We start from the raw sequence: 18,808 nt of genomic DNA, 5'->3' as shown, positions 1-18,808 counted from the left end.
CTCAGATTATTGAAGGTATTAAAATTTCTTGTAGGACTAAGAGGGAGCTACATGCCTCACTGAGAGTATCAAATGATCCCCTTGAAAGGTCTCACTATAAAATATATTGTAAAATTTGAAAAATGGTGAAAAAGAAATCCAGGAGCTTGTATATTAAGTCTGAAATTGATAAAGCCAAGAACAAAATATAAACAGTTTGGAATGTTATAAAGGGAGAGTGTGGCAAGAGTAACAAGACTGTTAATACCATAAAGATAATCTTTAATGATGAGTTAATTCATAATCCTCTAGCTGTATCCAACGTATTCAAAAATCATTTCTTAACTGCAGCAGAAAATGTAGGTTGTACAGGTTTCTTAAATGCTGCTGTGTGTTTATTACAAAGAGCTAATCCCAACATATATGACCCAATATGTGTTGCCCCAGTCACTATTACTGAGGTTAAAAATACTATCAAGTCTTTAAAAAATAAAAATTCCACAGGTTTTGACAGCGTTTCACCTAAAATTCTAAACCACTGTAGTGACCATATATGTCAAGTCCTGTGTCACATTTTTAATGAGTCTATGCAGCAAGGTGTTGTCCCAGAGAGATTAAGGCTTGACATTGTGAAACCACTTTTCAAGAAGGGTGACAAAACCAATTTATCTAACTACTGCCCAATGTCATTACCAAGTAGTTTCAAGAAAGTATTTAAGAAACTAATGTATACAAGAATTGTAGAACATCTTGGCAACCACAACACACTCAAAAGAAACCAGTCTGGCTTCCAAAAGCATAGATCAACTGAGCAGGATATATATTATCTCACAAATGAAATTTTAGAGTCAATAAATAATAAAATGTCGCTATTGGAATCTTCTGTGACTAGTGAAAGGCTATTGACTGTCTGAACCACAACATTCTCTTACAGAAGGCTAATACTTATGGCTTGAGAAGTGGCACTGGTAGGAGGATTGAATCATATCTACGAAACAGAAAACAGAAGGTGTAATTAATGGTGTTGTTGATAGTCTTGTCTCATCAATTGTGGCACATTAAAGTATGGAGTGTCTTAAGGGTCCATTTTGGGACCTTTGCTTTTTCTTATCTTCATCAATGATTTCCCACTTTGTAGAGAACCTAGTGTAAATTTACTCATTTTCCTGTTGATACCACTATTCTGCTTGAAAGTCGAACTAACAATGACCTAGAAAATAAATATAATGCTGTACTTGTTGACATCCTACACTGGTTTAAGTGCAATGGACTAACTCTAAATCTTGAAGAAAAAACTCAGTTTATGCAATTTCATACATCTCAGCAACAAAATGAAGTGTGCCACTTAAACTGTTGTAAACTAAATATACTATGCTGTGAATCAGCTAAGTTCTTGGGCAAACTAATTGACGGCAAGTTTAACTGGTCTGTGCATATCCTAGACCTACATAGAAGGCTAAGTGTGGCAACTTACGCTCTGCGAGTAATCACCCCCTTTGGTGATGTGGACACTATCAAAGCAGCCTACTTTGGTTATTTTCATTCTATCATGTCATATGGCATAATATTTTGCGGTAACCAGCCTTTAACCAAAAAAATATTTACTGCACAGAAGAGAGCTGTGGGCATCATGAGCAGTGTTCATCCAAGGTATGTTCCACAAGTTCCACAAGTTACAAATATTAAGTCAACTCTCAATACATATTTTCTTTCATCTTTGTTTCTAATAACCAGACTCTTTTTAAAACTAATAGTGAATGTCATGATCATGATACTAAGACAAAAAATGATTTATATAGGAGTCAAAGATTTAAGTCTTGTGGAAAAAGGTGTTAATTATTCTGCCACAAGAATTTTCTACTTTCTTCCTTCAGACACTAAAATTCACATTTATGTCTTACCTACTTTTAAACATAAATTAAGAGAATACCTAATGGGAAATTCCTTCTACTCTCTTGATGAGTACCTGCAGATAAAGCAATGACTGACTTTTTCTAAATTGTCTATCCATTGGTACTTATATTCTTAAAACTATGTTTTAATGTGTTTTGCTCTGACTCAACTATTTAAGTTGGACAATGTACTACATTTTCTCTCTCAGTAATTGTTTGAGGTTACTTGAGCTATACCGTAGACTCAAGTTTAACCATGAAGCTTACTCATCATTTTATATCGCATTTCTGTTACTTTTAAATACATTTATTATATCTGTGTTATGTAATTATGACTTGTTCCACATCCTCATGATTTATCACAAGAAAGGTTAATGGAATATGTGATAAATAATACATAAAATAAAAGATTACATTTTTATAGTGTGAGTAATGATACATTATCTTCTTCCCCTAAAATGGCACTTGCTAAGGTGAAGCATTACCAAAAACTTGTAAAAAATCTAGTGACATTACCTCATTCTAAAAACCACCAGTAACATGTTTTCAGACAGAAATGGTAACAATGTTTATGTACTTTAGATGAAGGTAAATCACTGAAACACTTGACACAAGCATCACATGTGTTGTTGGCATACGTTTGTAACCTTCAAGTAGAATTAATGTTCTGACACTTGATAAGTACATACAACATTGTAGATGAGGAAATATTTAATGTCAGAGTCAGTTGTGCCTTGTACCAAGTGTGGGTCTAAAAATGTAACAGACCACATTTTTTCAGTGGCTGGCAGTCATTCAGATGGCTAGTTATGCTGGCAGTCTACAGATGCCTATTTATCTGTGCACTTGCGTTCTTAGTGTAATATTTTAGCCAATATTTGTTTTGTGCAGTTAAAAGCTAGGCCAGATGTGTGTATGTATATTTCTTCATTTATGCCCAACATAAAAAATCAACAGAAAGGTGATAAGGCACATCTCAATGGAACAGAAAAGCTGCAGAAAAGAAAACTGAGATTTTCTGTACTTGTGAACTAGTGCAATCTCAACATAGTTCAGTATGAAAATGCTTCTCAACAAATTGCATACACCACAGAAAATCTCTGCAGAATGTTCCTTCAACATGAAAGCGAAAGACACCATGTGATGAATAAGACTGTGCTGAGGACACTTGATAGCCAGGCAATCATGGGCTAACTCACTCAAAAGTGACTGAACGAAATTAATTGCATTTGTATGCAACCCACATAATGTAACTATCTCGCAAGTCCTCTGCTCTCTTTTCTGTACAGTCATTGGACTACAGAAAATCGTTACTATAAGAGACCACAACAGATAGCTATTTATAGCTATCAATCTAGAGGCAAATTAATATTACGATAATGCAAATATCAGAAAACTTGTCATTAGAGGTGACATAGTCATGACGCTTGTAAACTCATATTTATTACAGTAAGAGGCTTTTCAAAAAACAAAGTTCAACTTGAAATTTCATCACAAACATTTTTGTATTGGACTGGGACCCAGGACCTTGATCCAGCTACTGTTGTGCCTCTTGACTGACCACGAAAGGTATTAAATCTGCTTTCAATCACAAGTAACAAAGTGTGCACTGGTTTGAATTTGAAATGACATGGCATAATGTTTTGTGTTGGATGGGGACTCAAACCCAGCAACTAATTGGATTGTTAACTAAGCACAATCAAATGTTAGAAATCTTACATTTTCACCAATATCGAGATTACTGAAAATAAAAGGACGAAACCAAAAGGTTTTGCCTTACTGGGATTTGACCTATTGTCATAGACTTCTGGCGACAAATAGACTTTCAAAATCGGGTTATTTCACCAGTGGCGAGATGTTCACATATCTGAATTGGACATAACATGACGTTAATTTCTGTGCTGAATGAGAGGCAAACCCTGCCCATGTCATAACTGTTGACTACACATGAACAGACACTAACTATCAGATTCCTTTTCACCAGTAACCAAGAGGGGCATGTTGAACACGAAACGATATGATGAAAAGATCCATATCTGACTGTGAATCGAAACCTATACCAAATGTTATTGTAGAAAATGCATGGAGAAGTGTTAAAAATCATAAGCATTTGACACCTGTGCATGTACTACAACCTGAAATGACATGATGAATATTTTTATGGCAGACCAGGATTCAAACTGAGATACGTGCTCTTTATGGAGATCTTGAGAATTTCAGAAACTTGAGGAAACAAAAGAATGATGGAAATGAATTGTCACAAACAAGTCAAACCCACCTAAAGGAGAGATTTCGAATCCCAGTTCAGACCAATATTTACAACATCTCAAATTGAGGTGGAATAAGAAATAAGTGACTTGTGACCTTACATGACGATCAAAAAACTCATGTAAGGATATGTAATGGTGGCAGAGTTTCTACCTGGCATGACACCCACCTCTGTCATATCCCAACCTACACCGACACTCCTAAATGAGGTAGTGAAGGTTCAAAATGGCTCTGAGCACTATGGGACTTAACCTCTGAGGTCATTAGTTCCCTAGAACTTACAACTACTTAAACCTAACTAACCTAAGGACATCACACACATCCATGCCCAAGGCAGGTAGAGAAGTGATGTCATATTTAATATGGATTCGAAACCATGATGAAAACCTACACTGTTCAACTTGCTTTACCACAGGTGAAGTGGTGTGTGTGTGTGTGTGTGTGTGTGTGTGTGTGTGTGTGTGTGTGTGAAAAACGATTACCTAATGTGTGACTCAAATGCAGACACTTAGCATGCAAAGCTTGAATCACTCCAAGAAACTACCAACCTTCACAGAGCACTCGCTCACGATTGTGTCATAAAGAAGGATGCTGCACACAGAAAGAGAATTCTGATTGTCTAAAGGCTGATTACAGCCTGCTGGTTACATTAATTTAATTGTTAATCCGAACAGCTGTCTTTGATACCCAATGTATACTTTTGACTAGGTTTTGTTATCATTAAAATAGAATCACATAACACCCGGCTGCACAAACTGCAGACAAGGTAGGCTGCAGAAATTTCTACTGGAAGTGTTGCTTTTCACTTGTGATTTTGGGCTGAAGTATCCATTATTTTATGGTTTACTTATGAATATGATGCAGTGTAAATGCAAAGGCCAGATATCGACTACATTTTCATCATTATGTTTTTGAACCACATTTCCTGGTAAAGACATACTGACCTTTTCATGCAGCATACTATGTGAAGATTATTGATATATTTAGTCCACCTGGGCCAAAATTACCTAAAATATTGAGAAGTGCACGGAGGACTCACACTCACAGTTATGTACAAACTTCAAATGTCTTTACCAATAATAATAATAATAATAATAATAATAATAATAATAATAATAATAACTATTATTGGTATTATTATTGTTTTGTGTGGCTCAACACCATGGTGCAAGTTATTCAATGGACGTCACTTTGGTTAGTTGGGTATTCCTAACCTACCCCAGTTATGCAGCCAGGGAAAAGGGAGCTACAATTTAACAAAGGACTCTGCATTGTGTTGTTTCTGGTGATTCCGTACATCGTTCAGATGCTAAGGCTACATTAAGGTGAAAACAGAGACAGTGGTGACCTGACAGAATCAGTCCCATGGCCTCTCAATTTCCAGCCATGTACTTTACTGCTAGACCACCAGAACTGACATTTATGCACATTGTTCATTGAAAGGATTTGATGAGTGAGTTTGTGGTTATCAGAATACTTAGATGTAGTGATAAGCTTAAATTATTTACACTGCCAAGGGACAGTACACATCAGTATTTTATTTAAATTTCAACTCAGTATCTCTACATGTTCGCCAGAAATAGAGAAACAGACAACAAATGGAAAAAAGTCAATAACTGAAGATATAAAACAGCATGATCACATGGGGGTCTGAACCACTTTTTGAACCACTAAGTATGAACTTTATACACAGAAAACATATGTAGTTGCACAAAGATGAAGTTTTGTGTTAAGAACTGCATACCAGGGGTGTGCGGGTGTGCCCATCGCAGTTGGCATCCATTTCAATATCTGAGATGCCTGGCTGTCTCAACATACAAAAAGTATCGAAGTAAATTGCAGCTACTGTGGTTACTGTATGAGAATGCCTATCTACACTCTGCTGCCTTCATAGAAGTAACAAGTCAGGAACTTGGGTGGAAAGCAACCCCTACTGAACATTTTTTCTGATCTAGCACCCTCAACATTTATATTTCTCACCTCTTATCAAATAACTATCAAGAAATTTTATTTGCGGTCAAAAATGTACATTAAACCTGGATTTGATGACGCCTTTGTTTCTACACTCATGCTCATAAATTAACGATAATTGCAGAATGTGGTGCCACACAACGTGGCACTTCACAAAACTGGCGCTAATAGCATAGGCACATAGGGAACACAAGACACAGATCTGTAAGTCCATAGTATTGGTGATAAGTTGAGAAAACCGTCCCAAAACACATGTGCTAGAAAATGCCAGTTTCCTGTGCATGTACCCCAACATCAATAAGAGATATGATCACCATGCACATGTACACAGGCCGCACAACAGGTTGACATACTCTGGATCAGGTGATCAAGCAGCTGCTTGGGTATAGCATCCCATTCTTGCACCATTGCCTGTCGGAGCTCCTGAAGTGTTCTAGGGGTTTGAAGACATGCAGCAATATGTCGACCAAGAGCACCCCAGAAGTGCTCGATGGGGTTTAGGTCTGGAGAACACGTGGGCCATTCCATTTGCCTGATATCTTCTGTTTCAAGGTACTCCTCCATGATGGCAGCTCAGTGGGGCTGTGCGTTATCATGCATCAGGAGGAAGGTAGGACCCACTGCACCCTGAAGAGGCGGACATACTGGTGCAAAATGATGTCCCGATACGCCTGACCTGTTACAGTTCCTCTGTCAAAGACATGCTGGGGTGTACATGTAGCAATCATAATCCCACCCCACACCATCAAACCACAACCTCCATACAGGTACCTTACAAGGACATTAAGGGGTTGGTATCTGGTTCCTGGTTCACGCCAGATGAAAACCCGACAAGAATCACTGTTCAGACTATACCTGGACTCGTATGTGAACATAACCTGTGACCACTGTTCCAATATCCATGTACTGTGTTCTTGACACCAGGATTTACGAGCTCTCCTGTGACCGGGGTCAGTGGAATGCACCTTGCACGTCTTCGGATGAATAAACTATATCTGTTCAGTCAGCTGTAGACTGTGTGTCTGGAGACAACTGTTCCAGTGGCTGCGGTAAGGTCACGAGCAAGGCTACCTGCAGTACTCCGTGGCTGTCTGCGGGCACTGATGGTGAGATATCGGCCTTCTTGTGGTGTTGCACACTGTGGATGCCCCGTACTGTAGTGTCTGGACGTGTTTCCTATCTGCTGCAATCATTGCCATAATCTTGAGATCACACTTCGTTGCACACAGAGGGCCCGTGCTACAACCTGCTATGTTTGATCAGCCCTCCAGTCGCCTTAGTATTCTACCTCTCATAACGTCATCAATATGTTCTTTGAGCCATTTTCAACAAACAGTCACCATTAGCACATCTGAAAACGTCTGCACACTTACTCTCTGCACCATACTCTGACTTGCACCAACACACCTCTGCATATGTGGACTGCTGCCAGCACCACCATGCGACGACTGCAGGTCAAATGCACCACATGGTCATACCCCATAAACCACCCACCAGAGCATTATTTCACCATGTATCAGCATTATCCTTAATTTATGAGCATGAGTGTAAATCAGTAGCTTTCTACAGGCATAGAATCAAAAAACTGTGTTACCATTGTCAGGCAGTTTTAATTAATGTGGGGCTACATTATTGTTGATTAATTTCTCTCCTATCCTCTTTAGTTATATTCAATAAACCAACAAGAAACACTATGAAAATATGCTCAGTTGTAATACAATTGAATCACATCTTGAATAATAACTTTTTGGCTACTTCTGGCTTTGCTTGTCACTCATACAATATAGTTTTATTGTGTGTGTGTGTGTGTGTGTGTGTGTGTGTGTGTGTGTGTGTGTGTGTGTGTGTGTGAATTACAATTTAGCAGGAGACACACACAACAAAAGTCTAAGTTAATAAAACATATTACCAGAATATTCTGCACTTTTGAGCCCAGTGTGGTCCTTGCCTAGAAAAGTTTTGATCCTACCTGAGTGGCATTTCAGGATTACCACTAAAATACACAAACCTCAGATTGTGGGTCGATCCAAGAAGAAACCCAGCTAAATCATTCAATGCCACACACAATCAACTGAATTGTGTACCGACAAAAACCTAAGATGAGTTTAGGTATAAGCAAACAAATGTTTTAACAAGGATGTAAGGTCACAATTTCTTAAAATTTTTCACCTTTATATCTATGGGGTAGTACATCAAAATTGCAAAGACACTAAAGATGGTGAAGCTAAGATTTCCTTAATGGTTCTCAACCTGAATGCTTAAAGCTCAGCAACAGGAAAAGTAAAAAGCAGACAAAATGTTTAGGTCTTTAGCGGGATACGGCCCTAAAGCTAATGCAGCAACTTCTCTCTCATTGTGGTATTGTTGTTTAATGGACATGATTAGCAATGTTGAACATGAGATTAGTTATAGATTCTGTGTGTAATGACTTTCCTGGAATCAAATAATAAATCTGACACCCAATCATTAACTTCCAGCGAGAAACACTTACACTGTGTATCAGTAGTGACAATGACATACAAAGTGATTTTAACAGGACAGTTATGAACCACAACAGGAAGTAAATCATGATCACATTGTTGCCATTCATATTGCACAATGTTGTCAATTCATCATTAGACTAGCGAATGGAGAAATACTTTCTCTAAGCTGATGTGCTGAGCTGGCTAGCAGTTGGGAAGATGGTGTTTTGAGGACATGGTGAAGTCTACTTCTATCACATTAACTTGCAGCTGAAATATCTGAAGTATAGCCCAATGAATTTTAACATTTTTGTAACTTAGATTTTGATATCAAGCATACTTATAAAAAAAACAATATCCAGACTCATCAATTGCAACTCAAAAATCATAACTGAAGGGCAGGAGGTATTATTTGTACAGCCCCAGTCTTCAGATGCTGTTGCAGCTATTTCTTTATGTCTTATGTGTACTGCAAACATGAAGCTTATTTAGTGACGCAATTATCAGTATTTTAAACATAGCTGTGCAACAGCAACGGTTCCACGTAATAAGATTAAAAACAGCCACCAGTTGCAATGGATAAAGTAATCTTTACCTAGGTTTCGACAGATTTAAATCTATCTTCTTCAGAAGGCGGCAGTATTACATTAATATGGAATGATATGTCATTGTCGTTTTTACAAATATCTGCATAGATCCATTAGTCCAAATAAAATATAGCCCTGAAAATAGGGTTTGTCAAGTAAATAAAAATTAGTGCATGGAAGTTCTCCATCCGCACGGATGGATATGTGTGTGTGTGCGCGCGAGTGTATACCTGTCCTTTTTTTCCCCGTAAGGTAAGCCTTTCCGCTCCCGGGATTGGAATGACTCTTTACCCTCTCCCTTAAAACCCACATCCTTTCGTCTTTCCCTCTCCTTCCCTCTTTCCTGATGAGGCAACAGTTTGTTGCGATAGCTTGAATTTCGTGTGTATGTTTGTGTTTGTTTGTGTGTCTATTGACCTGCCAGCACTTTCATTCGGTAAGTCACAACATCTGTGTTTTTAGATATATTTTTCCCACGAGGAATGTTTCCCTCTATTATATTCATAACATTCTTTTTAGTATTATTCACTTAAAGCAGCAATAACAACTGTGCAAATCTGTAGGTTTTTCATCTTTAGATCTACATGGTACTGAATGAAAGTAAAAAGGAAACTTTTGAGGGAGAAATTCTCTAAAAATATTTTTAGTGACTGTCAATATGCCTGAGTGTTACTTTGTTAAAGAGAAGTAAAAATCTTGTCTCCAGCGAGATTTCAGCTAACAGCTACCACAGTCTTCCCTTTGAAGGGTGTAGATTTTACCACTGAGCTAGCTGACAATGATCTCTCTTTGCCCCAGAGGCAGGCAAGGTGGACAGTTTGAAATGTAAAAGATGAGAGCAGTTGTAGTTTCAGGCTAGAACGAGTTGCCTGGACTCAAAACCAAATTCTATGACTGTGTTACCGTTACTTAAGTGAGAGCCAGTCAGAATATTTAATCATGATGATAAGAAAATAATAAGTAAAGATCACAGTGCTGTCAAATACATTCAGGGATATTGTCATGTTTCCAGCTAGTGGCAGGAAAAATGCTTCCATGAATAAACAGTATCTTGTGCATCTCTTATGTGCTTTTGAAAGATATGGAGCAAGTAGTCACCTAGTTAGCAAAATTAATAGGCCAGTGAATTACATTTGCATTTCGGTAACTAAGGGGCGAAGCTACATCCTACCTATGAATAGCTTTCATAAAATAAGAGTGGGGGGAATTGTTTGGGTTGTCCAACTCTTCAAAAGCTGTTGTAATTATCTTTTTCTCTTAGATGTACCAAAAACTGAAAATCTCATTTGCTGGACATATTTCAACAGCAGTTGACTGTTGCATCATTATAACTCATACTTAATGTTTGAAAGGGAAAAATTTGCAAAACTATATGTTAACTGCATTGACACCCTATGACCCCACATACAAGTGCACCTCATTACAAATGCTACATAATGCAAATTCTTGTTGGAGCAAAATCCCTTTGGTTAAGAATTATTACTGTAAGAGTTAATATTGACAGCTGTTTTGGTGATAGATTATCATTGGTGATAGATTATCAAAGTCCTTTGACAACAAATGAAATACTGAATTGAATTGACGGAACACTGAATCACATAAATCTAAACAAGGCATTTGGAGCAAATGACATTTCCTCAAAATTATTGAGAGGCTCGGCAGAAAACACTACAATAAAACTATTCCACTGGGTACACAACATTAGTGGTACAGGAAAAATACTCTCAGATCGAGAAGAGTGTAATATCCTATGCTAAAGGTGGTAATTGCTGATAGATGAGACTATTATCGAACAATTGGTCTAATATGTCATAGTTGCAAAATACTGACACAAATTATTTACAGAAGTATCAAAGAAAAAAAGACTAATGGAAGCTGAGCTCAGGGAAGATCAGTTTCGATTCCAGACAAATGTCGGAACACATGACCCAAGACGGGCCCTCTCTCAGAAGGTATGTTTAACGATGGCAAACTTGCATTTCTAGCATTCATTGATTTTGAGGAAAGATTTGACAATGTTGACTACAAGACACACTGAAATTCAGTAGGTAGCATGGATAAAATACAGGGACTGAAAGGTTATTTACCACTTCTATAAAAACCAGACTGTGATGGAAAGACATGAAGGGTTGTTGAGAAGGTAGGTAGAGAGCGTTGTCAATTCCTGACATTATTCAATTGTGCAGTGAGCAACCAGTCAAGGATACAAAGGAGAAATTTGCAAAGGAAATTTAAGTTAACAGAAAAATAAATAAAAACACAAAATATTGGAGAAGACAGTGTAATTCTGTCAGTAATAGCAAAAGCCTTACAGGAACAGTTGAACTGAATGGATGTCATGAAAAGAGGTTATAAATATCAACAGAAGTAAAATAAGGATAATGAAATGTATCTCAATTACACCAGATGATTCTGAGGGAATTAAGTTAGGAAATCGGGCATTAAAAGTAGTAGATGAGTTTTGTTATTGAGGTAGCAAAACAAGTGGAGGTGGCTGAAGTACAGGGAATAGAAAAAGCAGGGTGCATGAGCGAGAAAAACATTTCTGAAAATGAGGAACTAGTTTACATCGAATATAAATTTAAATGTTTGAAAGTATTTACATCAAGGGTAACCTTGTATAGAACTGAAACGTAGGCTATAAACAGTTCAAACGAGAAGAAAATAGGTGCTTTTGACACGTGGTGCTTCAGAAGAATGGTGAAACTACTGATGAGATATTGAGGAGGTACTGAATCCATTTGGGAAGTAACGATCTTTTTTTACAACCTGAATAAAAGCATGGATCATTTAATATGACGTCCTGAGGCATCAAGGAATCTTGATTTGGTAATGGGTGGCGGTGGTGGTGGTGGTGGTGGTGGTGGTGTGTGTGTGTGTGTGTGTGTGTGTGTGTGTGTGTGTGTGTGTGTGTGTGTAGGGCAGGCAGGCAGGCAGGGAGGGAGGGAGGGAGGGAGGGAGGGAGGGAGGGAGGGAGGGAGGGAGGGAGGGAGGGAGGGAGGGAGGGAGGGAGGGAGGGAGGTTGGTAGTGGTAGCAAGTGACTGGTATACTTTGGACCCATGAAAGAGGGCAATGTGTTCTCCATGGCAATTAGTGTATTCTGGGTGTACAATTTCTGGTTGGGGACAGCCTTAATTGGCATTGTCACTGCATTTGACACACAATGCACACAATGCCAGCACGTAACAATAGTTGGTGATACACTCAAAATGTTGGCATTTGCAACATTATTTTAAATGAAATAATAATACCTCTCCACCCATGTTACTTCATAGGGCCTTGTTCCCGTGCTCCCTATTAAGGGAGTCATAGCTTTCCATCACTGAATTTTGCTAAGAAATTTAAAAAAAATTATACTTGATTCCTGCACAAGGGGGAAGGAATACGCAGGGCCCACCAGTGTGGAAAGGGAAGAGGAAGTATATTTTTCAAAACTTTTTATTGAGAGTTCTTAATTCTTTGTTGCAATCTTGGATGCTGTGCAGATTGCCCACATTCTCCCATGGCTTCAGCACATGATGCTGACTTTTTAAGGTTCTCATAATAAGGAATTGTTCACCCTCATTGGCTGGTAGGGTGCCATGAGTGGGTCATGTGGTGCAGGCACACATGAGAATGAGTGAAGATGCTACTATCTCTTGCTTGCTGGTGGCTGGCCAGCTAACACATACCTCTTCTGCTCTCAAAAGCCACCCAAAACATTTTGGTCTCAGATGCAACCCCTCTAGTCAGTGGTTTTCTTCCCCCTAGGTGGCCCATTTATGGAATAAATCCTTCAGAGTTCTTTTTGGAAACTGGCCAACTTTTCACTTACTTAACCGCACCAATCTGGATACCCATTCCATGCCCAATCCTTCCAATGTATACATATCCAATGCCAAATATTTCATGTGAGAATCTGTGATTTGACATTGCTGTGTGACACCTAAATATTGTATCTATAACCTAAAATGTCAATGTTTGGTCACTAATATTTACTGGACAATGTGATTAATTCTGGTGATTGTGCTACAAGTATTTTCACGTGCACTGTTCCTCTCATGAGTCTGTCACTGCTTGTTATGGTACAGTGAAGTTCGACAAACACCATGTCTAACTAATGCTTGACTTTGTTCTCTTCTGAGTACATTTATCAAGGTGGATGTACATGTCTCTTTACCTGCACTAAATGTGATCTGTGGAACTGGAACTGGCCATCCACAACATTTTATTGCAAATAAAGTGAGAGGAAACACACTCAAATTTAGCTGTCATTTGCAATACATCACTCGGCACTACACTTTAGAGTATCAGTTTCTAGAACATCATTTCATTTCATCAAGCTCTGGAACATCATGATACATAAAACCAAATGCAACATCAAAAACAGGTGAGCAGTATGTCGAAACTTGATGCTCATGAAGCACTAATTCCACATATAAATGTAAGAGGGCTGTTTGTAAATTATTCTCTGATTGGCTATTTAAAGAAAAGAAAAAAATTAGATCATTTTTAATATAAAATTTGTACTTACCTGTTGACATTACTTCTCAACAGTCGCTACCAACACTCACATGTTTGTCATATATGACACAAGCTTCTTTATGCCTTCATCAAAGAATGGAGCTACCTGGTATTTCATTCCAGCCAGTTGTTGACAGCATTCCACAGTTCATCAACAATCACTGAGTGCTGTGCAGCCAGTTAGGCCTTCATCATTGAAAAGAGGTGTAAACTGCTTGGCGTAAAAGATGTGTAAACTGCTTGGTGTCTAGTCTGGACTATAGGGAGAATGTCGAAAAACCTCCAGACAAAAATGTGAGTTTTCCTTCATTTAATTTGCAGTATGGGGTCAAACATTGTTGGTTCCTTTATTAATGATGTGATGCTTTTGGAGAATTTCAAGTCTCTCACAGTATTCTCATGCATTATCCTAACAAAATTGGTTGTGAAAATTCGTTTACAATACTAAGTAACTGTGGACATCATTATAGAATTTGACAGCATCTTCCAGAATTTTTGGTCTTATTGAGAGAATGAATGTGCATCCACTATTTGGACTATTCCTTAGTTCCAGGATTTATGTACCTCATCCATGTCTCATGCCAATCATGATTTTGTTCAGAATTGCCTCTCTGCATGGCACTATTGATAGAATGTCAAGGATGAACACACTGTTTCGGTTTTGTGGACATTTGTCAGATATTTTGATAGACACCTTGCATAAAATTTATGATAAATTAACCTCTCTCTGACGTTAATAAGGTTTGCTTTTCAAATCTGAGTCATTTCATCAGGAATTTCAGAAACTGTGCACTAACATATTGCACACAAAATTCCATCAACATGCTGCACACGTTCATCACTCACATGTGAATGTCTTCCCTGACCATGATGATCATGCATATCTCTATGATCACCCTTGAAATTTCAGCACAACTCCTTCACAGCACCATCACTTACAACCCCATCACCATATACAAAACATAACTGACCATGAATCTCAGCAGAAAGTAAACGACAAGACATACCTTTCAACTGGCAGATATGCAATAACACCATTCATTTCAACTCCTTATTGCTTACAGATTGATGAACAGAACAGGGAGCTGACAATGTGCTTTTCAAAGTATGCCTTTGCAACCTGCAAGTGCCATGAAGCTAGAAGTGTTTGTCTACTTCCCATTGCCAATTAGAGATTAATTTATGACCAACCTTCATATTATGGATCATATTGCCTTGTAACATAGCTGCTTGTTGACAAAGCAATAAGTAATTTAAATAATCTGTATTTTGCATCCGATTTCCCATGAGACAATAGAAATCAGTACTTCTCAAAAACAAACATAAGGTGTATAATGACGTCCTTACCGTATACTGCCTGGTACGCTTCCTTCCGATGCTCCCTCCTGAAATATTTCATTATATTATTATGCAATGGATGAAAAATGTATGGCAGTAAAGAAATAATACAAACAGCACTCTACTACTATTTAGACTCAATTAATAAATATGAATTACACTGCCTACTTGTTATGTGCACTTAAATTATGTTGCAATTTTTAGAGGACACAGAATGCATGCAAAAAGTTTTTAAAAATTACTTCCATCACAGATACACACCAAAAATTTGAGTGGTACAGTACTTCATCACATCCACAGAGAAAAAAGTGCTCTCAAACTGTATATTAGATTCATGTCTGCTCACATATGCCTAAAGACGAATTTTATTGTCAATCAGTAATACATTCTCATGGAAAGTATCACACGTGGTAATTTAGAAGGACGTGCACACTATCACATTTATATTACCACATGAAATAGAGGGAGGCTACCAAACGTCCACTGGTTTTCAGAATGAAGCTTTCACTCTGTAGCGGTGTGTGTGTGTGCGCGTGTGTGTGTGTGTGTGTGTGTGTGTGTGTGTGTGTGTGTGTGCACGTGAGTGCGCGCACGCTCTGTTTTGAAACTTCTAGGCACAACTTGTACCAGACCATGGAACACAAGGGAAAAGTTTCAAGGCCCAGTCAAACATACTTTTTTTAATCTGCAGGTAGCTTCCAGCTTATGCTTGCTCATCTTCCTGAAAATGTAAACTATTGTTTCAAATTCGATACACATACAGGGTGACAATTATTGAGCTATATGAAAAAACGTGAATTAGTTACCAACAATGGCATACAGACACCTTCTTCAACATGTAAACGTCATTACAGATATTCGGATTTAGGTTATGACATGTTCAATATCTCTGCCATCCTTGGCGATGCTGTGGCACAGACGAATTGCAAAATTTTGCATGACCCACTGAAGTGTTGGAACATCAGTGTTGTTAATGACCTCCAGAATGGTAGTTTTAAGCTCAGCAATTGTTTTGGGATAATTGCTTAATGGCATTTTCTCAGAATCAAATTGGGGTAACAAACCAAATAAATCTTAACCACAATATTAGTCTGTAAAGAGCCAGTAGTGACCACAGATCCATTGTACCAAATTTACCAGAAAATAGCCTTTCAAATTGATTCAAGCAATATGTATCAACAACATATCAAAATCCACATCTGCACTGCACAAAATTCTTAATAGCCATGGCATGGAAACCATTGAAATCCATGCTGAAAAAGGTATCCTCTTCTACTGATCAGGTGCTCATAGCTCTTAAGATAAGCATTTCAGAGCCCATGTTTCTGGACTCTTTTTCTTGTTTTGGTGCAAGGAACCTGTTCTCAGAACCTGTGTAGGAAATTTAGTTACACATAGTACATCAGCATTATTGTACATTATCACAAAAAAGAAGAGGGAGAAGAAGAAAATTGAGAAAAACTGTATGCAAGGCTATAGATGAAGTGAGAAAGAAATTAAGCTTGTCAACAGCAAGCATTGTAAGTAAACAGAATAAGTTTGTTTCTAAAGAAGATACACAGCACATTTGTCATCCAGATATTTTCATTGCAATACAGATACAGAAATGAACAGGTGTAAGAAACCCAAAGAAATGCAGTTTCTCTGCAATGTGCAGCTGGAGAGAATAGCTCTCTTACATGAAAATGCAGCTAGCTCCTGATTACTTGGGTGCAGAGTAATTATGCAAAATTTTTGAAAAGGTAACATACAAAGCCTGAATTATTCTTTTTTAATTAGAATGAATATTTTCCAACAGAATACTGATTTCCAGTTGTGAGCAAGTGGACCACAAAAAATTTCCACAAACTGTCCAATAGTAATGGTTGTGAGCCAGGATTCTATCAATTAAGTGATACAGATCTAGTAAACAAAGTGAGTTTGGTATGAAGTGAGTGAAGATGAGCCTTTTGAAGACATGCTGAGAGTTAAGGGAAGAGATTTTTTTGACTATACCTATGTTTTCACACTATGGAAAATGAGAACCATAAACAGGAAAAAAGTGAACAAAACCATGGAATGTAGACTATTTCTCACAAGTGAATTGAAAGCCAGTGACAGAGTACACAGTGTGTTTGAAGAGTAACTTTGTGGATTAGTTGTCCATTTTCAGTGAGAAATGCTTCAGTTAAAAGTTTAATGTGACAAATATCATGCTTTGTAAATGTAGTGAATAGTAGTTTCTAGTATAGTCATAAGCATTTTGGTCCCCATTAATCCAGATTATTGGAAGCTTGCTGTAATTAGAAAATATCCTAGAATACCCTGCAAAAGTCTGTCACTGGATTTGGGGTTAATCCTTTACAATAGAGGAGACACTGTTCATTTTTTTTTAGGCTAAGCAATCTCTGGAGTTCATCAATATTAACAGTATAACTGATGTAGAATGCACATTTATAAGTTTGAAACCAAAACAAAGTCCCATATTAATTCAACAGCAGTTAGTCCATTTCAACAGTTCTAGACTTATGCAATGCTGTGCAGCAAATAACTTACTAACACATGGCAGACATATTATTTAAGATTGGAAAAAGAAACCTGTCACTGAAATGTCTCGATCCCACATTAATATGAAAATATGAATGATAAAGCAATGCACTTCCCACACCAACCAGACATTCTATAAATATGTAACAGCATTGTTTGGACAGTTGAGACTGCAGTCACTACAGATAAGCACTGTGAATGGACATCAGCAATGTTTCAGCAAAAACCATAATGAAGAAAGCTGCCAAGAGTTGGATTTAGGAAAAACTGTGGTTTTAATTAGTTTGTATGAGAAAAGGCCACTATTATGGAGTGTACAGCTATTGGACTACATGAACTGAGATAAGAAGCGAAGTTTTTGGCTCAAATTTTTACACTGTATAACACCTCCACAGAAGTACCGGAATATCAACAATCTAAAGAAACTGAACAAGTAGTTCTATAACACAGAAACAAGTGAAGTTATGTTCAAAAGAAATTATTTTGGAAGTCTGAAAAATGACATTTACCTTCAAGTAATATAGCTGTATTTACAACTTTATATAACATGGCGGTATTTGTTGATTATAAAGGGTGCTGAAGAACAGACATTCAGGAATTTATGAGTGGTTTCCTAAGTATATGCAAGAAAAAAATTCAAATAAATGTGTGTCTGGAAATGCTTTATTTATCTGACATCTACCTTATTTGGCCTTTGAAGAAGTATGGGTATTTGATGAAATCTTATGCAAATTTATTTCATCATAATTGTCACTTTACCACATATTAAGAGTGTAAACACACCTGATGCAAGAAATATTAGTGACAAAAGCAGTCTGCATTTAACACTAATGGATTTATACAGAATTTAGAAATATTTCTTCCATCTCCATAGCTGCCATTCTCATAAAATTTCAATATTGATGTGGATCTTTGATCAAAAGCACCGCAATGCTCCAAAATCATTTTGCTGCTTAATTCACTCTTACCCAACATAACAAACAGTCTTTTACGTATTTTCTTTGGCACTGAAAGTATAAAAATGCAGCTGCAGACTCGCATCTTCCATAAGAACCTCTTCCTTCACATGTAGAACTACAATGGAAAAATCTCACAGAGGGAGATCTCTGAGCCCTCACAGACACTCACTCTCCTGTGCATAAATGCTTCTGACATCTGCTCTTGCAAAATTCTCAGGCATTTACACAAAGTACTTGCAAGTGACTATTAGACAAAAATTACCAACGAAAATTTACCCCTACTGTAAATAATTCTGTAAGTACTAACTGTGAGCACCAAACT

At 37.6% G+C, this 18,808-nt stretch overlaps 1 protein-coding gene across 1 annotated transcript in view; it reads right to left on the bottom strand.

Annotated features, from left to right (window-relative positions):
• Positions 1-18,808, bottom strand: part of LOC126427264 (uncharacterized) — a 121,088-nt gene that overhangs the window by 26,111 nt on the left and 76,169 nt on the right. Inside the window, exon 7 of the mRNA XM_050089517.1 lies at positions 15,011-15,048. Coding sequence (XP_049945474.1) covers positions 15,011-15,048 — 38 coding nt within the window. The remainder of the gene's footprint in view (positions 1-15,010; positions 15,049-18,808) is intronic.

Source organism: Schistocerca serialis, chromosome 11 (assembly GCF_023864345.2).
Source record: "Schistocerca serialis cubense isolate TAMUIC-IGC-003099 chromosome 11, iqSchSeri2.2, whole genome shotgun sequence".
NCBI classification, from domain to species: Eukaryota; Metazoa; Arthropoda; class Insecta; order Orthoptera; family Acrididae; genus Schistocerca; species Schistocerca serialis.
The sequence above is the reverse complement of the archived record's forward strand: the minus strand, read 5'-3'. Positions and strand labels throughout refer to the sequence as shown.